General features: G+C 35.6%; 1 protein-coding gene across 3 annotated transcripts in view; it reads left to right on the top strand.

Moving 5' to 3' along the window:
- Positions 1 to 25879, top strand: part of CNTN1 (contactin 1) — a 385274-nt gene that overhangs the window by 323425 nt on the left and 35970 nt on the right. For all 3 annotated transcript variants that reach the window (XM_012465626.2, XM_064369834.1, XM_012465627.2), the window contains 6 exons: positions 6945 to 7015; positions 9369 to 9603; positions 12599 to 12702; positions 17273 to 17459; positions 19983 to 20095; positions 21213 to 21369. In XM_012465626.2, coding sequence (XP_012321049.1) covers positions 6945 to 7015; positions 9369 to 9603; positions 12599 to 12702; positions 17273 to 17459; positions 19983 to 20095; positions 21213 to 21369 — 867 coding nt within the window. The remainder of the gene's footprint in view (positions 1 to 6944; positions 7016 to 9368; positions 9604 to 12598; positions 12703 to 17272; positions 17460 to 19982; positions 20096 to 21212; positions 21370 to 25879) is intronic.

Raw genomic sequence — 25879 nt, 5'->3', positions numbered from 1 at the left:
CAGTTTTGTGTTTTTTTGAAGGAGGAATTTCAGTAATTTAAAGAAGTGGATATGAAGTGGCTATGTCATTTGGGATATGTATCCTGGGTTTTATTGTCTCACGCTAGGAAAATTTAGGACACTGACACATACGGGGAGTTTAGGAGTGAAAGTTTAATAGGCAGAAGAGAAGAGAAGGAGAAACAATTTTCTCTCTAGAGAGAGAGTGGTCCCTGAGAGGAAAAGGCTGGCTGGCAATGAATGCACCCAATTTTATACTCAGGTTTGAGGAGGTGGTATCTGATTTACATAGGGCTCACAGATTGGTTTGATCAGGTATGATGTTCACATAGTGCAGGGGGAAGGCTGGTCATCCCACCCTAATCTTAGTGTGCAAATGGGCTTTCCAGTTGATCAGTGCCAACTTGTCTGCTTCTTACTGTTCATGTGGCTGACAAAGAGAAGGGGAACTGGAGCAGCCATCTTCAACATGTCTAGTTCTTAGTTCCTGCTAGCATTCACCCACGCAAGCTCCCAGTTTGCTTATCTCTGTGTGCAGCTTGGCTTTACAGGCTGCTCTTTGTTAGAAAATGATTTGAAGCTCCTTTTCAATAAAAAGCAAAGGCTTACCAAGGACTCGCATACATTTACTTTCTACCTAAGTGATTTCTTCTTAAATCCTATATGATTCTCCCTTCTGGAGTGGTAACCCTAACTGCTGTTAGGGGTTGTTTGGATGATAACTCTTTCTGGCCACCTCCTGCTAAAAAAGTGTGTTGTGTAGGGAACAGCAACTAGGACTCCTCCTGGGGTCACCTTAAGGGATTTTGGAAAAAAGGCATGTCCATGTGCTGATTCTGTCTGTAGCACCATTTGGAGTTTGATTGTTTCTAGGTAAGAAGAGATGAATTTTAGTTTGATATGAGTATTAATACTGTCACTATTAGTGGAGGTACTATAGGCCACAATCATAACAGTAGGGTTTGATACCTGTCAGCCATTTCAATAGATTGAAATACTAGTTTACTTTCACCAGATGTTGCTGTACTTTACCAGAAGTGTTGATATAAAAGCAACATTTTTTTTTTGAGGAAAACATATATTCCCCCCTTGCTTTGCCATTAGGGGATAATTTCTGGTCTAGATCATATTTCATAACTTTCAATATGATTGGGAGAAATATGTTATTGGGTGGCTAGTGTAATTTTAGTGTTAACCTCAGCTAAATCTTTCTGGCAATTAATTCCTTCATGGCTTCCACAAAGCGTCTACAACATGGTTAAACTTTCTCACTTGTCCTAAACATCTTTCTTTTTAAACAATCAACTCTTTTTTTTTTTAGGACATGCATTTACCATCCTTTTAATCCTTTCAAGATGTTCACAAACCATCTATAACATGCTTAAATCTTCTGACTTGTCCTAAACATCTCTCTTTTAAACAACTGTTTCCTTTATAAGTATTTCTGATACAAGATCCTGTCTTAGTTTCATTCCTTTATAATCTTCTTTGAACCAAATGGTAGCATGAGCATGAAGAACTCCAAAAGCATACTTGGAATCAGTGTAAAGGTTAGCTACCTTTCCCTTGTTTAACTCAAGTGCTCTTGTAAGAGCTATCAGTTCCGCTAGTTGAGTGTTTGTGTCTAGAGTGAGACACACACTTTAAATAACAGCATTCAGAGTGACTACAACATATCCTGCCTTATGAACTTCTTGTTCTATAAAGGAGCTTCCATCTGTTAAAAGGGTCCAATCTGGATTTTCTAGGGGAGTTTTTCTGAAATCTTCCCTGGCTGCATAGGTCTGTACCATAACTTGTTCACAGTCATATTTAGTTTCCCCAGTTCCCTTGGGGAGAAAAGTGGCTGGGCTTAAACAAAAACAAGTTTTTAACTGGATGGTGGAACCCTCTAACTATAGAGCTTGATACTTAAGGAGACTGCTGTTAAGCAAAGGCTTCCCTTAGAGGACAGTAATCCCATCATATTATGTGTGGTATACATAGTCAAGTTGTTTTCCAGGGTTAATCTGAAGGCTTCTGGGACCAGTAGGGCCACTGCAGCAATGGCTCAGATGCATGCTGGCCATCCTTTAACCACCAAATTAAGTTCCTTACTCAGGTAACCCACTGGCTGTTGAGCTGGTCCTCAGACCTGTGTTAAAAATCCCTGGGCCATTTTCCTCCTTTCTGATATATACAGATTGAAGGCCCTTCCTATGGAAAGGCTGTGACTGTAACCTCATTAATGAGGTGGAGGTCCTGAAGTAGTCTTCATTTCCCCTTGAGTTTTCTTACTTCTAATACTGGGGCGTTGAAGAGGCTGATACAGGGTTTGAAGAGGCCCTGCACCTTCAGGTTATTAATAATGGCTTCTAGACCTTTCCTAGCCTCTGGCTTCAGTGGATATTGTTTCTGGTTAGGAAAAGAAGTGGGATTCTTAAGATAGATCTGAACTGACCTAGCAGTTACAGCTCAATTTATTTTTCCTCAAGTTGCCCACACTTCTGGATTAATATTAACTTCTACCAGGGGATGACAAAGAGTTTTTCCTGGGGGTACAAGAATGCTGGCCTGCATGTGAGTAAAATACGTCTACCTAATAAAGGAGTGGAACTTTCTGACATGATTAAAAAGGCATGTGTAAATATTAGGCTTCCCCATCTGCAACCTAAGGGGTTGTGAAAAATATTGAGTTCACATTTTTCCTGAGACGCCCCTCATGGTCATGCTATGGAAAGAGGGGAGGCCTGGATTAGAGAGGAGAAGAGGGAGACTGTCTCTAGTGTTCAGAAGGAGATCTACCTTCATTCAGTTTTCAGAATCACCCAGGGCTCCTGTGCTGTATGTTAGTTTGAGCCACTGGATTCCCCAGGAGCCATCATTCCTGTTGGACCTTCTGTGAGACTGGTTTGGAACCTGGGTGACTTTCATCTCTGGGGGCAGTCTGATTTCCAATAGTTCCTGCGACAGGATGGACAGGGTTGAGGTGGTTTTTTCTTGCTGCCTGGGCACTCTTTTTTAAAGTGCCCTGACTTGCTGCACTGATAGCAACTAGTAGATGTACCTCAGGGATTCTGGACTTTGTTTGTCTGCAGAGCAGCTTTTAGGGCCTCTGTTCTTCTCTTTTACTTCCTTTCTTTCTCCTGGACCTCCTCCTGGTCCCTATTATAAAAAAACCAAAGTGGTCACCCTCAAGAGGTTCTCCAAGATGTTATCTGCTGCTACAGACTGCTCCTGTAGTTTTCTTCTATTATTGGGAGTTGCCTTTTTAATAAACTTGTCTTTTAGGATGAGCTGTCCTCGACTGATTCAGGGGATAAGGAGGTTTGTTTTATGAGATCCTCCTCAGTCTTTCCATAAAGGGTGCAGTATTCTCATCTGGCTTTTAGTCTATCATGGAAAGTTTAGAATAATTAATAGATTTTGCCCTCATTCCTCATAGGCCCTACAATATATACATTAAATAGTGTTTCATTTTCCATTATCTATGACATCACTGGTGTTCTAATTACAGTTGTTTAGAGGAACTGCTTCCCTTCCTATCAGGAATGGTGTTTCCATTATTTCTTTGCCTTCCCTATCTCCTTTTTGTCCTTTTTAGTCTCCCATACGAGACATGTTGCTCATCTCCAAAATTTTCTACTTCCTGCAGAGCTGACTCCTTTTTATCTACTTAGGATTTGGCTTAAGAGCAGCATAACATGTCTCCATGTGTGGTGAAACACCTGAGCTAAATTTTGGAAGGCTTCTATATACCTATCAGGGTCATCAGGAAATTGGCCTAAGTTTTCCTTTATTTGCCTAAAGTTCTGCAACTTGAGGTGACCCCAAATAAGAGGATTCTCAGATGTTCCTCTGGAAGTTGCTTTTCTAGCCTTAGGGAATCATTCCCTTTGGGGCTGCCTGGTATGATTGCTAAAAGGGCTGGGTTGATTTTGTAAAACCTGCAAAGCTCTAGTAAGAAGGCCATGTCCTTGTGCAAAAGAAAATGAGCCACTTTTTCTTCAAAGTCTCAAGGTCAAAGGAGTCTCTGTGCATTCGGGCCTTAGATGATAAAGAGAAGGAGAAAAAGGCATTCCTTTACTCTCCTTTCCTTTGATGTGACTTAGGGTGGAGAGAAAGACATTGAGGGCTTCCTCCCTGCTGTTTTCCCTCCATGATTCCTGGGGTCCTTCCTGTCACCTTGTTAAAAGTGCTACCTATGGTTACAGGTGTGACTTCCCCAGCTGTGGAACCAGAGAAACTAAGTGATAGGTTTTAGTCACCCTCACCCATGTGACTCTAGTCCTCTGCCTGCAATTTTCCTTTGATTTCCTAGACTTGTCTGGCCTGTAGGGCTCCCTGAAAAATGCATCTCGGGAAAGATTATGTAACAGTTGTATTTGAGCAATTGTTGCACTTGCCACCTTAATGGAGGAAGTGTGCTGGTGTTAGCTCTATATCCTGATATTATGGCCCATGCTAAAGTGTTTACTTGTAGATATTGGATCTGGTTAACTTCCAGACTTCAAATCCCCTTGTTAATTAAGTACCATTCTAACTGGAGGTAGAATAGATGTCTTAAAAGAACGTAGAGACCAAATGGCTGTTTTCCTGATGGTAGGACAGTATAGAGACTAAAATTTGGTTCTGCAGGACATTTTACTCCTAATTATTGAAGGCAGAGTTTTCCCATTCACGGAAACAGTGTATAGCCTGGTTTCTAGTAGAGAGGGATAAAAAGGGGAAAGAATTAGGAAGCTAGGGATTTTGGTAAAGGACCGACAATGTGCCTCATGGAGAGGATTCCTATTCCACTAGGTGGTGCTGTTGACCTTGAGATGCCATGTGCTCTTTAGACCAAGGGCAGAGTGACCTTGACATGTCGTGCTCTCCAGACCAAGGGCAGAGTGATGTGGAAATGCCTTGTGCTCTCCAAATCAAAGGCAGGGAGAGACCTGAAAATGCCATTTGCTCTCTGGACCAAGGGCAGGGAGAGATGCTCTCTGTGGGGGTTGGGGGGTGCCCTCTGTTCCTAGAAAATCACAATATATTCCTTGAGCTATATCCCCTGTTACTATGACATTCCCTGATCTTGGCAAACAAGATTTCTTCCTGAACTGTAAAGCTTCCTGCACATTGCATACAGAGAGGATAAGAGTTATGACAGTTGCCAACAGGAAAGGAAGAAACTATGATAGGAAAGTTGGGGATCCTGTGGCAACACCCCATCAGGGTGGTGAAAGGCTGGGGTCAATCCAGTAGCCTCTGGAAAACACGAGGGAGTAGCCCCATCCAAAAATCCTCATTTGCCCCAGGACTACTTCCAGCCCCAAATGACAGCTAAGTCCTCCATCAAAGGAAGCTGGTTCAAACATGGCTAATATGCCAAGCAACCCATGGGTACTTGGGGGATTCTTTATGTTCTCCCCAGTAAGCCTGTCCCCCAAGTCTTGTAAAGGTGCAGCCAGGTTGTTTTTAAATGCCTGAAGTGGGCCAGTATTTTGTTTGATTTGGTTCTAAAATGGAGGCCAATAGCCTCAGAATGGAAAGACAGAGTTGGAGTCTGTTCCTCTACTCACTGTTTTGATTAATGTTGTACCTTGGTACCCCAGATGAGGTCCCCAACATGAAGCGGCTATGCTGTCTGGGGTATATTCCCTGGAATTCATCATCTCACACCATGAAAATTTAGGACGTGGACACACACAAGGAGTTTAAGAGTGGAGGTTTAATAGGGAGAAGAGAAGAGAAAGAGAAACAGCTCTCTCTCTAGAAAGAGTGGGGTCCCCGAGCAGAAAAGACGTCAGGTTTAAGAAGGCGGTGTCTGATCTACATAGGGCTCACAGATTGGTTTGATCAGGTATGACGTTTACATCATGCATGGGGAAGGCTGGTTGCTGCACCCTAATCTTATGCAAATGGGCTTTCCAGTTGATTGGTGCTATCTGGTCTGGTTCTTACTGTACGTGTGACTGAAAAAAAAGGGAGGATGGAGCCACCATCTTGAACATGTCTAGTCCTTAGTTCTGGCCACCATTCACCTATGCAAGCTCCCAGTTTGCTTGTCTATGTCAGCAGCTCAACTTTACAGGCTGCTCTTTCTTAGAAAATGATTTCAGGCTGCTTTTCACTAAAAAGCAAAGCCTTACCAAGGACTCCCATATGCTTACTTTCTTCCTAAGTGATTTCTTCTTAACTCCTATATTGGATACATGTGGGTTGTTAAAAAGTGATTATGGAGTGAAGTTCAAAAAAAAAAAAGCCATGTATTAGTTCTTTCATGCAGTTCAGTGGCAGAAAAGGGAGCAATGGCTTGGGGATTAAGAAGAAAGCAGTAGACAGAAATATTTTTAAGGAGACTACAGAGGCTCTTTCTAGCAAGGGAACTGACACTACAAGATGATGTAAGAGAGTGGGGGAGGGAGTACTTTGGAGTCACTAATGGCACAGTTTCAGAGAAAAGTTAAAGTGAAAGTGAGAGCATAAGAGACAATATTAGATTTCTAATATTTATAGATATTTGGGAAAACATTCTCCAATATAAATGCATGGTTTCTTAACATTTATTTGTAGAATGAAGCATTAAACTAACACAACAGTAAGTTGTTAGAAGTTCATAGGGTTCAAAAGTAAAAGTGGCAAAATCTTTTTCCAACAGAGTCTATGTACTCTTTCAAAATATTATTAACTGAAAGGACAGAAGAAGAAAAAGATGGGCAGGCAAATTTGCTTTGCTATCCTTTGCTGAAGGAAATGGGCACATTTCCTGTGGCACCAAATCAATTTTTATCTTGGCAGAAAAACAGATTATTACAGCTACAGTGAGCCATTGTTATTATAATTGCATTGATCATGTGTGCAGTGTGGTTTTCCTAAAGAAAAAATTTGTGGTTTCTGTGGTGAATACAAATTCTAACACCAGGAAAAAATATATAGTCCCTAGTTTTGTTGTTTTGAATATATTTATTTGTTTGTTTCAGCACCAAATGTGGCTCCTTCAGATGTAGGAGGTGGAGGTGGAAGAAACAGAGAGCTGACCATAACATGGGCAGTAAGTATTGATGAGTTGCACATACTATAGGTTGCTTCATGAATCGAGTTGAAAAAGAAAGCCCAACGCACAAGCAAGAATACATTACTATTTTTTTTTTCTTAAATGCATATCAGACTTTATCTGGCTTACTGTGGCTTAGTGTGTAGTTCCTATGCAAGAATGAATCCTGGATGGTAACATATCTGTTAGCCCAGGTGATTAAACATTCAGCTGTCTCATTCCAGGGATACTTTGATCATTGTAGTCTGGTAATCTAATTGTAATTTAAAACATTGTCTCTGGACATTCTAAATTCCAAAGATTCCATTTACAAACTTTGTATCAAAACCCATTTTTAAATTGGAGTCTGCCTCCTCACTTGAAGCTTACTTTGATCACTGGTGTAATATAGCATGATAGGTCAATCTTAGAAGTCACCCATGGGACTAGTTACTGAGGTATCCAAAGCATTTTATTACAGTTTCATGAGTCAAAGGAGAGTTCTCTATCAGAGACTATAATCACTAGAAAGTAATACATCTTAGCTGGATTTTGGAAATAGGAAAGATATTGGGAGGGGTGAGGAAAGTTGTTACAGGACAAAATTGTCTGACTTAGACATCTGGCATTTATCCAGATAATATGGTTTATATAGATTCATGTATTCATTAAATATGCTTAGTGTTGGATCACTGTAGATAGTCAAAGAGCAGAATTTAGGCTCCAAAGGATTTTGAAGACTGTATAAAAAAAAGACAGGTTTTATTATTTCCATGAGTCAAATTGATTTATTTAATAAGTGAATGTTTAGCAAAGCTTGACTCACTATGTGCTTTGTAGTCATTATTATGCCTAGCATTTAAATCACATTTTAAAGCAAGATTTAGTGAAAAAATCCATTTGCTAATCTGAATCTTAAAATATTTCTAAGTTTTACTGCCAATAAAATGTCACAAAAATGCAAATATTATAAAAATTAGAACACTTCACTTTTTCTCTTATGGCTTGAATTGATTTTTGTAAATTCTGTGGATATCTGCTACAGAATAAGATAGGCCTTATTAAAAAACTCAAAACTGGAAATTCTCCTCCAAAGATTCAAATTCAAGTTTCTGGAGATAGAGCCTGAGAGTTGTTATTTTTGAAAGCTCCATAGCTGATTCTGTTACACTCTAAATTCCAAAAACTAAGTAGAGAACTATCAATCAGAAAAATGTTTAAACTATTGTAGAAGTGTTAGGCTGTGCTATCTAATAATCTAAAATCACAGATCTATTACTATATTGTGCAACCACATACAGCTTCTACCATTTGATCTTTAAACATTTCTACATCTTCCTATTTAAGTATGTCCAAGCAATAGTGTTATATTTACTTTAAGGTTTTGCCTCAAGACATCTTAAATTTGATTTTCTGGTAAAAAAAAAAAAAAAGAGTAAATATACAATCTGTATATTTACCTTAATTGCTAGAAAGGGCTAACTGGCAAGTACTCACTAGAAGTAGCTATAAGTCAATATTTATTACTAATAGATGGGTAGGCCTGACATAGACTTCTTTGTAAGGCAACTGACATGGGTGATAATAAGAAACCTTGAGAAAATGATGAAAAACCAAGCACTTGCTTTAGCACTGGGGACAGAGACCCAAAGCCATCCTCCTAATGGCCTTTCTCCTTGTCACCTGCTTTTATTCCTCTGACCAGTTTCTTTTTGATCACAGAGGAGATATTCTAGAGTCTTGTATAACTCTCCTACCATTGCCTTTCAATTCTAATGAAATTCATTTGCTCATCCTTTAAATACATATTATTTGAAGCCCTGTTCTAGGTGCTAGAGATAAAGAGGTAAACAAAACTGACAAAAACTCTGCCTTCATAAAGTGTGTATTCTAGTAGTTGAGAGAGACAATAATGTAGATAAATAAGTAAAATGTATAGATTGTGTTAGGGTTAAAGAGAAACAGTACGCAGCGGGGTGGGGCATGGGATATCGTGGAAGGAACCTTGCAATGGCAGAACCTGTGGCCAGAGAAAACAACGTCAAGTAGGTGATTTTTACCTCAGGAAAGTGAGGAGGTGGGGAGGAGTACCATGACATCTAAGAGAACATTCTAGGCAGAGGGAACTGAAGTAAAAAGGCCCCGAGTAGGAGGCCTCTGAGGTGTTCAAGGAGTAGCAAAGCTACCATTTGGTAAATAAGGTCATCCCATGTTTGAGCATGTTTTTCCTCTGGCATTTGGAACCAGCACTAATATATGAACTGAGTATGTTTTTACAAAGCGCATGCCTCCATGTGTGTTATTATCCCCATAGGATTCCCTCCGTCACCTATATTACTGAAACTCACTCACTATTTTAATTTATATTTAGCCTTTGTCAAGAGAATACCACTATGGCAACAATTTTGGTTACATAGTGGCATTTAAGCCGTTTGATGGAGAAGAATGGAAAAAAGTCACAGTTACTAATCCTGACACTGGCCGATACGTCCATAAAGATGAAACCATGAGCCCTTCCACTGCATTTCAAGTCAAAGTGAAGGCCTTCAACAACAAAGGAGATGGACCTTACAGCCTAGTAGCAGTCATTAACTCAGCACAAGATGGTAGGTCAAAGAAAGTCCTTACTAACGTGAAGAGGGAGGAAAACCTAATTCTCTAACAGGCGTTTAGTTTGCTTCCTTTCAGGACTGACTTACTAAGACCATTTTATAGCATTATGCATTTAGTAAATGAGTACTGTTTTAAACCAAATTAAATGTCAGCCTCTTCATCTAAATGATGAGAATGTTGCAAAAGTCTTTATCATCATTTAGCTCCTGCCCATGGTATTAGGAAATCCCCATTAAAATAATTGGCTTAGCCTCCCATTTCTGGGCTCTTGATTGTGATTTTGTAGTCAGAAACTCTTCATACTTGAACAGAACATCACAATGTCTATATATTCATAAAATTTATAATTCTATAACATATACATTATTCATAAAATGGCCCAAAATTCTAACTTAGAAATGCTGTAACTGTAGCATTCATGTAACTTTTTATTACAAGAGAGAACAAAATTTGTTAAAGGGAATCTAGACATAATTATATGAAAAAGGGGTCAGATAGTCAGTTGATATTGTTTTCTTGAAAAGGGAAAAATTTGTCCTATAGGACATTTAGGGAAAAAAAAAACAATACTAATACCAGCTCTTTTTGTTTTTTAGAAACTAACTTAACTAAGCATGGCCACAGAGGACTTTATATGATTATACAAATGATACACAGTTTTAGATTAAGCATAATTACATTATTTTCTCTGATTTTCTGTTTAAGCTGCTATACTTTTGTTATTTATATTCCTGTCAAAACTAATACCTTCTTACATTTCTTTATTCATGTGCACTATGTAAATAATGGCTAGAAAAGCAAATAGATATGTCATTGCCTTCTGATCTTTGGCAATGATACATTTACCCTTGGCCAAATTTCTCTTTGCACATGTGTGAGAAGCACAAGTGGAAGAGCTGAAAAACTAAAGCTGTGTGAGGTACTCTTCTATCCTTAGAGGAAATGTGCTCTATTGGTTCACCCAACTTGCATTATTTTTACTCCGAAACAGACATTTAGCCATGCCTTAGACCTCAAAAGAAATTCTCACATGTTCATCAGTCACAGGATTATTAGTTTTAGTATTTGTTTAAAAATGTAATATATAACTAAATCATCCTATGATATTTTATTAAATGTCATTTTATTCTATATATGTATCTCATAATACCATGTCATGTATCTTAAATATACATAAATTGATTTAACAATTATTAATATAAAAGGTAGTCATTTATATATATATAAGTATATATGTGTGTATATATATAAGTATATATTTAAAAGCATATATATACTTTTTACTGTATATGTTTTTACTGCATACAAAAATGTGTATTTGAATATACTGTGTGTGTGTGTGTGTGTGTGTGTGTATATATATATATACACACACACACACATATATATTTGCCTTTTAGTTAGCATAATCAAATACATTCAAAGAAAAAAGTAGAAATAATTTGTTTATTATCAAACAGTGGAAAAGTCCTGATGACAAACTGACATTCTCTATGCTTGAGCTCATTCAGCAGAAATATAACTTGGCCGAGTATGATGGCTCACGCCTGTAATCCCAGCACTTTGGGAGGCTGAAGTGGACAGATAACATGAGGTCGGGAGTTCGAGACCAGCCTGACCAACATGGAGAAACCCTGTCTCTACAAAAAATACAACATTAGCCAGGTGTAGTGGGTCATGCCTGTAATCCCAGCTACTGGGGAGACTAAGGCAGGAAAATAGCTTGAACCTGGGAGGCAGAGGTTAAAGTGAGTGGAGATCACACCATTGCACTCCAGCCTGGGCAACAAAAGCAAAACTCCATCGCAAAAGGAAAAAAAAAAGAAAAAAAAATATATATATAAAACTTTACTCAGTTTTAATAATTTGAAGAACATGAGTACATCTTACAGATAAAACGAGTATCTTAAGCATTTTTACAAGTTACCTTCTCACCTTTTTACTGCTTTACTTGATGCTAAAGTAAGCTTTCAGGCAAATAGCTTGTCATCTATTTAGTCATGGCCATTTGTATTTAATTATATTTCTTTCCTAAATATTTTATGAGTTTCATAAAACTTGCATGTGTTGAAACTTGTATAAGTGTTAATCTCTTCTTCTACTGCTGAGAAATCAATCATAATGCTACAGGTTTGCCTTGATTTGGAAAGGCAACAGTGTTCATGTGTAGAACATTTTTAAACATTAAATAGGATTATGGCTTTTTAAATGAAAGACAATAAAAATTGATCACCCCTGCTTAAAGCCTTCATTGGTTTCTTTGTGTAAATTTCTTAAGAGATGTAAATTACTTTTTTTCCCAGAACAGAGGCCTTTTAGATACATATTTGACTTGATGCCCATTTGGAAGATTAGACACATAAAAGCTTTCTTGAGCCCAGGAAACGGTGGATGTCACAACTTGTTTCAAAGGCTCTTAAAATTTTTTTTTAAAGATCTTAGCTTGAACTTAAAAAGGGAATATTTATTTTTATATTGCTGCTCATAGTTTACACAAATAGCATATAAGAGAAAATGTATTATATTGAACTATTTTCTATACTAAATACTAAATTTGCTATTTCCAGTAATATAGAGTTGATAGCTAAATATTAATAATTTTAATTTGCATCAACAGACTTTCTTAAGCATATCAGTTGAGAAAATATTTTTAAAAATTAGTATTGTTTTACTCACAGATATAATAGAAATTAAAGGAGCTTTCTGTATTTGCTTGAAGTGTGTGTGGGCATGTGTATGTGTATATGTCTATATTAACAATTTTGTATATGAATGTGTGTACATCTATCACTAATGCCTAAAACAAAGTAACAGAAAAATACAGGAAGAGGTAATAAAATAATTGTGCTTGTGTCCATTTGAGAATATTAAAGCTATTTTAGAAAAATTAAAGTATGGTGCAACATCATTCATATAGCAAATAATGCTAGTTGAATTTCTTAAATGTAAATATCTCACTAATAACGTAATGTTCTCATAAAATTTCAGCTCCCAGTGAAGCCCCAACAGAAGTAGGTGTAAAAGTCTTATCATCTTCTGAGATATCTGTTCATTGGGAACATGTTTTAGAAAAAATAGTGGAAAGCTATCAGGTAAGTTCAATTTTTATCAAACTAAATACATTTATTCATAAATATATGAGCCTAAGTTTTCAAATGTATTTTATGTTTCAATGCCTCATTAATTTATGTGGCAACTAATACTGTATTCTCTGTGTCTAGTATTGTGATCATATATAAGTTAATTGTTAAGAATAAAACGGGGGCTCCTAACTGGCCTATCTAGGGGAGATGTAAAGAAACCTAAGTCCTGGGAAACAAGTGTCCAAAATAAAAACTATGGTAATAACAATTATGATTCCCCAAGGTATTTTTAGGAAAACATTCTTATAAAAAGCTGATGAATCTCAAGTTTTTTGGAAATCATTCTGGTAATTTATAGATGCATCCTGAAAATAATCACCCTCTTTGAGTCAGTAGTTCCATTTCAAAAAGTTCCTCCAAAATAAACAATTATAAACATACCAAATATGTCTTATGTTATCTATGAAGTAACAATCAAAATGACCCAAATAAAACTTCCCTTGACCTTAATTTTAAAGAACCAGTAAGAATCAGTCAGATACAAATGAGGAAGCTTGTCTTCATCCAGCAAGAACTGGAAAATCAAAATAAAAAGATAGTTGGGGTCTTCAGTACAATGCTATCACAGTTTAGACTAAGTTATGTAGAAAATGGGAAATCACCTCACATTTTTAAGTGCAAGAAGTGAAAATTCAAAGGAACTGACATGATCTTACCTTTAAAGATGAACAAATGGATACCAAAGAGATTTGACAACTTGCTTGGTTGTTACTTACAAAAAATGTACGAGCAGTGTCTAAAACTCGAGTTGTCAGATACAAAGTTCAGGGATTTATTGCCACACATCACAGACTCCCTTCTGTTTTTCTCAGGGAGTGCTGTCTAGGGCTGCCCATTCACCCACCTTACTCCCCCAGACAGCTTGCATTCTCAGCTCCAGCACTCTCCCTTCTCCCTTGTCCATGCAATATTAGTTCCATGAGGGCAGGGTATTGTTTTATTCTCAGTGCCATGCAAGAACAGTGCTGGACACCCGGCAGGCTACAAATCGATATTCACTGAATACTGATGGGAATAAAGAAGTATGAGTAAATAAAGTGTTATAATTCAGCTTTCTCAAGACCATGTTTCTGAGATGTAGCTGTAAAAGAAACTCACGCCTTTGAGCTTACACACCCAGACTAACCGGAAGATTTTCTTTTTTTGGAGCAATAGGTGATAATTTGGGAAGATCTTAAAGAGCTCTCAGACCATCTGTGCAAGGGTTTAGCTGAATTTACTACAGAGCAGAGCAGAGTGGGCTGGGAATCACTAGACTGAGAATACCCAATATTCATAATGTACTAACCTGACAATTAGGTTTACAGCTAGTAGAAAAGGAGTAGGAAAAAGAAATTTGCTAGATGTTACAAATTCCTATAATAACTAAGTCTGAGGTATCTTTGGGAGAAGATATCCATGTGTAGAGCTGGGAAAGTAAAATTTTGGATCACAGGATTTTCTTCTTCTTTTGTGTTATTTCTAACAAATAAAAATTGAAAAAAGGATAATTTAATACATAACCCATATCATTGAGTCAAAATACCAAACATATGACATATTTTACTTCATTTAAAACGTGCTAGAAAGTTATATACTATCTACGTCAATGCCAAGAATTATATATTGACTATTTTCTTACTTTTAATAAGAAGAGGACAAAGGAAATATGATGTAGGAAGCAACACAGTGGAACCAGTGATTCAGATAATAATTAAATATGCTCTTTTGATTGGGAACTAAATGTTGATTAAGGATTTTCAAACAGACAATAAAAAGTAATCTTTATCAAATAAGATTTTCTCAAACAATAATTTCGAGGGAAAAGTATGTGCCATGAGGAGTTCGTCTCACAGATTTCTGACCTTTTCCAACTTCACATTAAGTAGAAACTTATGAGCTTTGCTGCTGAGCAAACATGGATTTATATTTCAGCTCTGTCACTTAAGAATTTTGTAGAAAATTGATTTGAACTTCCTGAGTTTCCTCACCTATAAAGTGAGAAAGTAACCACTGCCTCATAGATCTGTTATGTGAGATATTAAATAACTTGTACTTAATGATTTTCCCTGTTTACGTCATTGAGCATTCAAAGATGGTGATGATGATGGTGGTGATGAAGATGATCATGATCTTAATAATTAAAAGATTGATAACACTTCTTGAGTCCTTATTGTGCTAAACACTCAATTAGGCTCATTTTATTAAATCCACACGACTTAGAGGATAGACACTATTATTATCCCCATTTTAGAGATCAAAGACTTGAGGCTTAGAAATGTTTGTCTGAGTAATAATTGTCATAATCAGAGTTTAATCCAGTTCTTGCCTCTCCAGACAATGTTTGGTTAAAATTGCTGAAAGTAAATCATACAATTATTCTTTCCATTCATTCTTTCTTAAAATCGTTTTAAACCTTTCACACAGGGTCTTGAATATCAGAGAGACAAGCATGAACACTTAAAAGAGAACATCCATATTATTTATTCTTCTGCAAGAAATGCTCCTCTGAAGGTGGAGGGGGAGAATTTTGACTGACTATAATGTGGTTATTGTTTCCAGTTTAAAATATGATGGGAGAAGCAATAGTTTAACAAGATAGATGATGGTGAAAACTAATACCCCACTGAACTTCCTATGAAAATGTACAATGGATCTATATTCTTCTGTGTATAAAGATATACAGAAAGAAAGCAGCACATTAAAAACATAAAATATAAAGCTGGGAAGCCCTGGCTCCTGCCTGATTGACATCATCTCAAGGTTCATTTCCTGAAATTTCAAATGAGAATTGTGAGCAATTGAATCTAAAGATAATCTCTTCCCTTGTGGTTTTAAAGTGTCTCTCAGTAGACTGTTTATGTCATTTAGTGTTTTTTTCTCTTACTTGGTTAAAGAGCTCCCCACTTTCAATCTTAATACCCAGTGAGTTTTTCTACAGTGTAGGTAAGCTAGAAGAATGCAAAAAGTCTTTCTTATCAAGGGCATTTGGAACTTTGGGCTCCTGCCCAGGAATCTGCAAAAGGCTTAGTCTGCTCACCCAGCGGGTAAAATATTCACTTAATTTAATACAAATAAGTAAAATAGGCTACCAGTAATAATGAACGCAAAAACTTTTACCAGCTGAATTGGAGATTAATGCAGATGACTGATTTTACAGTCATCATAAAAGTTGAACAAACCTGTATAGTCTATTCAAATGTTTTTAAAGGTTAAATTATTATGGTGAGCAGAAACTGATATTTAGAAAGTGCTTTATTTTCTTATTTTGGAGAAGACATCCATATTAGTCTGAATTTCTTCTAAACAGAGCCTCAAACAATGATGTGGAGAAAGGTTTTTATTATTGTTGACTGTTTTCAATATGATCCTAGGAAGCAGGTATGAGGAAAAGACAGAGTAAACAGGAAAGTGGGGAGCTCGGAAACAAAGATGCTATTTGTCTTGTTGACAACCACTGTGGGCAACTGGTACTCCATCCCTTGAGAGCTTTGAGGACTTTTATAAATGTGGCTCTGAAACTGCCCTGTCTGGGATGAAAGCAAAAGCATTCATCCACTCCTGAATGTCTAGATATGTGCTCATTCAACATATAAACCTCACTTTTGCCAAGTGAATTTGAGCCATCCTGTTGCATTTCATAATGGTTTCATACATGTTTATGTAAATAAAAAGTGCAGGATTTTATTAGACATTTTAATCTAGGCATTTTGGTTAACTGTGAAGTTGTAATCCTATTATTTTATAGACAGGGCTTCTAAAATATCTATTTTTTCATTCTATTCATACCTTAATTATAAATTTTTGATGCAAAAAAACAGCCTTTATTTAAAGAATTAAAATTATAATCCATAACTTTTCTTAAACTTTAAAGGAAAAGAAATCCTGTAATTATATGGCAAAAGCAATCATTTCTAATCACAAAACTGATAACATTTTTTAAAAAATTACTTTACAGGTAAATAAGTGACAGTTTATCCAATTATTAGATGTATTTCTTTGATATCTAGCTTATATATGGGTTCAAAGGAAATAACGACTTACTTCTGAATGGAGCTAGAAGAAAGTGTTACTTTAGCATGTTTTAGGCCACATAGTGACTATTTTTATCGAGAAAAATTATATTCTGCTCCAACTGCTTTAAGAATGGGTCAGAACAAGTTTGAAATCATGCAAACAGAAGTAAAACGGGAAATAAATGATAAAAATTACTGTGGCAAATATGTCCAAATGGAGACCACTTTTATATTTTGAAAGTTAAGTCTGCTGCAAAGTTTTGGGGATTTTTTATTTTTCAGTCAATGTAAAAATATTTTGGGCAATGAAGTGAGACTTTGATTTGCTTTTGGCATCTTTAATCATTTCTGCCCTGGGTGCCCTACTATATTCTAAAGCTGATAGATGGGTATGTATCATTAAAAAGGATTTGAAATTATGATGATCAGCCAACACCAATGGTAACAGAAGTAGCTGAAGAGAACTTTTCACAACTGAAGAGTCTAAATCATGGCAGAATATAACTCATCCTGAATGTTTGCAGATTCGGTACTGGGCTGCCCATGACAGAGAAGAAGCTGCAAACAGAGTTCAAGTCACCAGCCAAGAGTACTCGGCCAGGCTGGAGAACCTTCTGCCAGACACCCAGTATTTTATAGAAGTTGGGGCCTGCAATAGTGCAGGGTGTGGACCTCCAAGTGACATGATTGAGGCTTTCACCAAGAAAGCACGTGAGTTTCACATTTTGTTTTTAGACTTGTCAAAAACTACCATTTGATTCCATCATGATATGAGTACATTTGAAGGAAATTTCCTAGCTAGCTACCTGACCACATTTTTCAATGATATCCTTTACAGCCACACAAAACTCAAAACATGAGTTACTATAGATGATGATAAAATGCGAAAAATACCTTCATACATTAAATATTCCATTATAGAAATAAAATTAGAGAACTGCCCTTTTGTAAAGGCTGTGCTCTCAAATTTTGTGCCATTAACTTGTCTTCATCCTGTATTTATTAATTTAAACATTGTTTTCATAAGAGTACATCAACAGCACGTGAAAACTAAAATTTTGCTTTTTACATGCTTTAATTTATAGACCTCTGTCATCATATGTTAAATGCATTGTATGTTAAATGTCAGTGCATGTTAAATGTGGAGCACTATGCTTATTCTCTTACTGCTGTATGTTCTAGTGCTGTTTTATGTGGTTCATAAAACACTACCCCCATCCCTGCTCACTTTCAGGTCATTCTAATCTCTCTGGATTCATTTTGATATCTCTGTTCTTGAACCAAAGTTGAATATATAAAAAAGGAGAATTTGTATGCAGGACTCTAGGGAATGTCTCAAGAATCTGAAGATGTAATTACCATTAGAGTTTGCAAATTTATGAAATTCACTTTGGGACAGAGACTCTCCCAAGGAGATGACAGATGTAGTGGCAAGAGCCAGAATTTGGTGTCAGACATGTCTTTGAGATCTGTCTCTGCCACTTGCTAAATGTATGACAAGAGATCAATTACCTATTTAAACCTCAGTTTTCTAATTTGTAAAAGGAGCATGCATTTCTTTGTTCTTTTTCTATTTGTTCATGTATTTATTCATTCACCAAAAATATGCTATGTACTCAGCACTATTCTAGATGGTGAGGATAAAAAAGGGATCAAACCAGTCCAAGATGCTTTTCTCACATGGTTTACAAGCTAATGGAAGGAGACAGAAACATCAAACAAACAAAAACTCTGACAAATAAGGAAGTGGGATTATAGCAGATGACAGGGCAACAAAGTGAATAAATGGACATTTAGATGAAAGTGAAATTCTGATTGGGTGGCCAGGAAAGGCCTCTTTGAGAAGATGCCAGTTAAGCTAAGATTTGAGTGGTAAGTGAAAAGATGAACCCACTACGTGAAGAGCTTTAGACAGAGCCTTAAGGTCTCTGCATACTAAGTAGTACAAAACCTTAAGGCGGAGATTGCTTGAAATGTTTTACGTGTTCCAGGCCAGTGGGTCCCAGGCATAGGTTCTGAGTAAGGAGGAGGAGGAGTTCTGGGGCCCAATTATGGAGGACTTTCTAAGTAATTGTGATGAGTTTGAGTTCTTTCTAAACATGATAAAAAGCCATTGAAAGATTTTAAAACAGAGTTATATATAATTTATGATGTCATTTTTAAAAAATTATTCTGGCTTCTGGACAGAAAATGGATTGTAGTGGGTTAACAGTGAAAGCAGAAAAGCCAAGTCAGAAACTATTTCAGCAGTCAAGGAGAGAACGGATAGTGGCTAGCACTAAGTGATAATGGAGATAGAAGTGGAAAGTTATCTGGAGGCAGAGTTAACAACTTGCTAATATGGATGTTGGCAATGAGTGGGATGAGAGACTACCAAATTTTTGCTTGAGAAACTAGGGGGGTTGGTTGTGCATTTACTGACAATGGCAGACTCAATGGAGAAAGATTTCAGGATACTTGACATTATATTACATTTGAGAAATGTATTACATTTAATTATATTACATTTGAGAAATCTTTTAGACATTCAAGTAGAGATAGGCTGATATCTGCCGAGATACCGAGACTTCTAGCCACATATGTCTACAGGTTAAAAGAGATTAAGGCTAGAGACAGAACTTTGAATATTTAAAGCCATGGGCCTAGCTGTCAGTACTTAGGGAAGATCCACAGAGAGAGTAGAAAAGGGTGCATAGATCAAGTCCTAAGTCATCCAACAGTTACAAGTTGACAGAGGGAGCCAGCTAAACATGAATAATGAGAAGGAGCAGTCCATGAGGTAGAAAGAAAACCCAGTTGTTAGGATCTGAATTTAAGAAAAAATGAGAGATTCATGAAAGAAGATGGTCAGTTCTGTGAAATACTCCAGAAATGTTAAATTTAAAAAAGAATAAACAAGTGACATTCGATTTAGCCGAGTGGAGGTGATTAATAACCTTGTAAACAGCAGTTTCCAAAGACTAGTAGAGAAAGAAACCTGAGTGGAACATGATGAGAAGAGAATAAAAGACAGTCATATTACCTAGCTCACAGGGCCATGGAGTACATTAAATGGACTCATGGATGTAAAGTGGTTAGCATAGTGCCTGGCATATATCAAACACTTATTAAAATTAGATGGTGGTGGTGTCAGTTCTACTATCATCAGCATTACAATACCTGATGCAGTAGAGTATGCAGAACTGAGATTGGATATTTGGTGACCACTGATTACATTATTACTACTTTTCACAGCTCCTAGCCAGCCTCCAAGGATCATCAGTTCAGTAAGGTCTGGTTCACGCTATATAATCACCTGGGATCATGTCGTTGCACTATCAAATGAATCTACAGTGACAGGATATAAGGTATATAAAAGATCACGAGATCATTAGTTACACAAACTTCATTCTTAAAAATAGCGATGATTAATGTTTTCAATTTTTGCTGTTCTAGTGAAACCCATTCAAGCCACCACCCCCCCTTTTTTTTTTTAAAAGATAGAATCTCACTCTGTCACCTAGGCTGGAGTGCAGATGTGCAACCTTGGTTCACGCAACCTCTGCTTCCTGGATCAAGTGATTCTCCTGCCTCAGCCTCCTGAGTACCTGGGATTATAGGTGCCAACCTCAAAGCCTGGCTAATTTCTGTATTTTTAGTAGAGACAGGGTTTCGGCATGTTGGCCAGGCTGGTCTCGAACTCCTGACCGCAAATGATCCACCTGCCTTGACTTCCCAAAGTGCTGGGATTACAGCCCTATTCAGATTTTTTATTCTATTTAATAGTTGTAGAGCAGAATCAGATGACATAGTGCCATGATACATTTTTAAATGGAAAAAACTTGTTTTTAATGAATTTCAGCAAAATGCTATGTCAAAAGATTAAGATAAACAGAATACTTTAAAGATAGAATAAAATAATCAAAGCTTAAGGAGGAGAGAGAATGAAACCATTTTTGTTTGGCAATGATCATGATAGTGTTGCCCTGCACCCAGCAAACTCTTTGATAAATTAAGTTACTGTTTATAAATGAACAAAAAAAGAGAAAAGCTTATTTTAAATATAGTCTTTATATCATACACTATCACATTTTTCACTGAATACCAAATTTTGTGGAAAACGGTAAACATAAAAATTGAGAGACAATTTTCAGTCCATTTCAATATATTTAAAAAGTCCTCATTTTGGACTTTTTTCTTAAAAAGGCACATTCTTTCCATATTTTTGTTTTGGGTCATCTCAAAAAATAAAATTCAGATGCTTAAGTCACATCTCCTTGGATAGCCCTAAAAACTTGCAAAAATCAATTATTGTGAATTGAAAATAACACTTTTTCTTCTAGTTTAAAATTTTTTTTTCCTCTGGTTTTAAACTTATTAATTTTTGTTAATAAAAGTGTAAACATTTTTATTCTGGTTTTAGTGTTAGGGCACTGGCTCATTATTATGATTTTACTGCATATTTACATATCTGTATTTGATAAGGTACTCTACAGACCTGATGGCCAGCATGATGGCAAGCTGTATTCAACTCACAAACACTCCATAGAAGTCCCGATACCCAGAGATGGAGAATATGTTGTGGAGGTTCGCGCACACAGTGATGGAGGAGATGGAGTGGTGTCTCAAGTCAAAATTTCAGGTGAGTCATTTAAGACACATTGCAACTAAGTATTTGTGAGTTTCTACACCCTATGGATTACCAAGGTTAGGATAAGCCTGATATTCACACCAATGTTTGTATTTTCTGAAGTAGATTTAACATATCAAGGATGCCCTGAAACTTGGTATTTCTTCCCTTATGAGTCACAAAAGTAAGTCTGTGACATACCACATACTTGTTGATTAATATCTGGATGTCATTTAAATCTTTCAGACATAAGATGAACCAGTTTTTGGGATCCAATGTACAGTATGGGATGTATTAGTTAATTTGATTGTGGTAATCATTACACAATATATATCAAATCTTCATGTTGCTCACCTTGAATATATTTAATCTTTTGTCAATTATTTTCACATTCAAATAAGCACAATTTTCAAATAAAAAGTACAATTAAAATGACATAATTTATAATACTAGGCTATTATTTAATAATAACCAACCTTCTCATATCAAAAGGAAATACACTGGGCTATTTTTAATACTCTTCTAACTTTCTTTCATTTTACATATTATTAATAAAATAGAAAAACACTAAATTATAGCCCCTTTGCCTTTTTTCTTTATCTTATCTATTCCTTTTCTACAAATTTTATTTCTGACAACTTTGATTTAGAAATAAATATATTTGAGGCAGTCATTTTTTTTGATGTGCAGCATTCTGTTATTTAATTTTTGATATACTTTTTCTCATTCTATATGCACGATATAGTTTATACTAAATTTGAGAAATGTATGAGAGGCTGTGAAATACTAGAAGATCCTGAATCAAACATGATAACAAATAATTTATAAGAATATTGGGTTAATCTGTACAACAAATCCCATGACACAAGTTTACCTGTATCATAAATCTGCACATGGACCCCTGAACTTAAAATAAAAATAAAAGTTAAATTAAAAAAAAAGAAAAGAAAGTTTGGTGATTTGATCTAAATAAATGAACATTCTATATATTAAACCAACAAGAAATCCTTTAACACAATGCTGGAGTATTTAATAAATGCTGGCTTCAATTGTATGCCATGTTTTTGTGAAATTTGCCACAATACATATATACATTCCTTTCAAATCCAAATAAAACTTTGAATTTTTTAGTTTAATCATCATTTTTGTCTTTTCAGGAAATATAGTAATTATAGAGTTGTGAAAAAAAAAAAGAATCATGTTCCAAATACCCTAAAATAGCTACTGTTAATGCTTAGTTGAATTTATTTATAGTCACTCTGTTCATATATGTAATTTCAAGTTTCAGCTTCCACTTATTTTGTAAATTTTATTTAAAATTATAAATGATGTTCTTTCACACAAATATGCAAACTCATTACAGTTTTTTAATCATATAATAATTTTAGAGTTCATTTTCATAAATTCATCTTTCTTCAGGTTAAATTTAAATATAAGACAAAGTGTTTGAGGTTGCCAAATTTCTTCAAAAACATTTACTACTTTAAATTCCTATTGTTGTTTTCTATCAATCAGTGCTTTTCTCACTGCACCACTCTAATGTTACTTTCTTTTTAGTTACTGCTAATCTGACAGGAAAAAATGTAATGTTGTTTTTCGGTTTTGAAACATTTTCTATATTCAGAACTTTGCAATGCCTTCAATAGTTTTACACTTAGTGGAGCTATGTCACAAAAGGAAATTAGAGGGAAATATGCCCATTATTTCAAGGAATATAAAACACAAAATCACTAAAAAAAATTGCTCTTGAACCCTGGGCCTTCTTTCTCTTGTCTAGAAGCCAGCCATAGCAAGCTTTTGCTCTTTGTACTCACCCTTGGTTCATCATTCCTCATGGAAAGGAGAACCTAGCTGCTTCTGGGATTGAGACTAGAGGTTTTTAGCAAGAGATGCTGTAGTGGTGATGGTAGCCTCAGTTTAGCTATCACTAATGGAACTGGTAAATGTTGAACAGTTGAATCACTAGGGAGAGGGGAAAGCCCTGTTTACAACGTTTGCCAATTTCTGTGGTGTAAATGTTCTCACCATGTGTGATTTCAAGATTCCCAAGTGATGTCACTTAATGTGGAGCTGTGAAGTGTTGTGCAGTAGCACATCATTACACGTAATTGCCGCCATACAGATACAATGAGAACCTCAAAAACACTGACATTATAATATAGTAAAACAATTAAGAATTGATGTTTTTCTGAGTCTTACCTTTGTTTTAAGCTTTTAAATTTAAGTTTACATAAATTCTATTTGAATAATTACATGTTTAACACAATGCTCATAAATTTCCTAAAAATTTCACAATTAGATTTTGGGGGTTTCATGGGTTGACTTCCACATACCACAGTTGTAATCTGATGTTTCTATATAAATAGCTCATGTATAGAAGACATAGAGTATTTTTTTTTAAATCTCAAACTTAGGATATTTTTCAAATTTTTCTCTTTTTTGCCAATTAATGGACAACATTCTTATTGATTTCAAAATTTCTATTATTTATCTCTTATAAGACCATAAGTGCACAAAGAAATTGTAGAATTAACATTATGAAATGTTAGATGCTTGGTGAATAATACCACTATAGAATATTCTTAAGTTTGGATTTTCAAATCATTTAAATTATTTTAATGAGCAAAATGTGTAAATATAAACAAAAATTACAGGATTTCTTCTAAATTTAAAGAGTCTTAGTACTTTCCTTTGTTTTGGTTTTCATGCCCAGAACATGTAGCCAGGATTATAACACACTACTAGATTTTAATGTTTATAAGCATTATGCTATTTGCTCATTCATTCAACAAATAGACATTAAATGCCTACAATACAGCAGTCACAGTTCACATATTTAAAATGTGCTAAGGTTTATATATTTCAACATCTGTTCCTGGCCCTGCTGCAATTCGAATAATCCTCTTGCCCCCCAGTGTTGGCCGCCTAAGGCCTATTATCTATGCAACAGACAGAGGGATCTTTTAAAACACAAATCAAATCATGTAACTCCTCTCCTCTTAGAAAGATGGCTCACAAGTAACATCTACGTTTCCTACTGTGGCCTATTGTGGTCTATATAATCCACCCTCTCTTTCACCTCAGTTAAATGCTTTGTCCCTTTCTCTATTGACATTTCTCTTTTTGAATACACTAGTGTTATCCCTGCCCTGAGGCACTTGTGCTTATTCTTCTTTCTGCCTGGAATTCTCTGCATCTTGGCATGTTAGGTTCATTCTCATCCTTATTTCTGTTCAGATGTCACCTCCTCAGAAGAGCTCTATACTTGGCCAGCAGTTAAGGTAGTGGCATATTCTGAGTAAATCTTCCTAATATCATAGCACTGTTTTAAATCATAAGCACTTCCTTATATCATAGCATTTTTCATAATATTAGTTTCTATGTAAAATTATTTATTAATTTTATTTGTTTATCATCTATCTCCATCCTTACTTGAAGCTAAGCTCCATGGGAGCAAGCTCTTGTTTGCCTCAGTCAACCTTTGAATCTCCAGCACTTAGGGAACTAATCTGGCACGTAGCAGGGTTTTGATAAGTAACTGTTGAATTGATTCATGATTTATGTATAGAGAAAAGCTCACTAACAAGAATAATGTGGGTAACTTAAAACTATAGTTTTCATCTCTAGAAAACTGATATACTTCCCCATTAGGTATATGAATTATATTATGTCATGTGTTGATCCACAAATTTGATTCCTAAAAAAATTAAGACTTCCTTTTAGACATAATTTAGAAATCTTTTTAGATATGTTATCTGTAACTGCACTTCTCTCTGACTTGAACACTGTTATCTATTGCTTTAATAACTTATTCTTTATTGAATATTTGTAGTGCATATCAAGGCAAATGTAACACCACAAATGTTTCGCCACATGCACACTATCTCTAATAAATTCTATATTGCTTTTTAAAAACCATTTTTAATAAATTATTGTGAGCAAATAAAGTGTGTGTATATATATATAACTATACTATTTTGAGTATTTTCAGTAAGGTAATTTGGATTACTACATATTTTCTATAAATTTTAGAATATCAATTGACAAAAATCCTTGGTCATAAATAAATATACACAGAGAAGCACATATTTAATTATTCATAGTGAACATGCATATTTTAAGTCTATTTTTCTTTTTAGTTTTAAATAGACTATAGATAGCTGAATCAAGAAAGTCTTTTCAGAACATTTTAGAATCTGAATATTTTTCTAGGGAAAGAAGTAGTCATTTAAAATTTGTAAGGTAGGAGTAATGTGATCAGATTTTCTCACTTGAAAAATCATGTTGGTGACTGTGGAAAATATGTATAGCAGGGGAATAAGATGTAAAGAGATGAAGTACAAGGTTATTTCCATATAAAGATTAAAAGATAATGATGCCTTGGACTGGAAAGAAGGCAGTGGTGGATGTCCAGGATAGATTCTAAAAGAGCGGGGCATCTTTTCCATTTGATTTAAAGTTACTATATATTCATTTTGTATATTTTGTCTTCTAATAAATCTGTAATTTATCCTGATGTTAC

Source organism: Aotus nancymaae, unplaced genomic scaffold (assembly GCF_030222135.1).
Source record: "Aotus nancymaae isolate 86718 unplaced genomic scaffold, 86718_ANA_hifiasm-v0.15.2.pri h1tg000092l, whole genome shotgun sequence".
NCBI classification, from domain to species: domain Eukaryota; kingdom Metazoa; phylum Chordata; class Mammalia; order Primates; family Aotidae; genus Aotus; species Aotus nancymaae.
The sequence above is the reverse complement of the archived record's forward strand: the minus strand, read 5'-3'. Positions and strand labels throughout refer to the sequence as shown.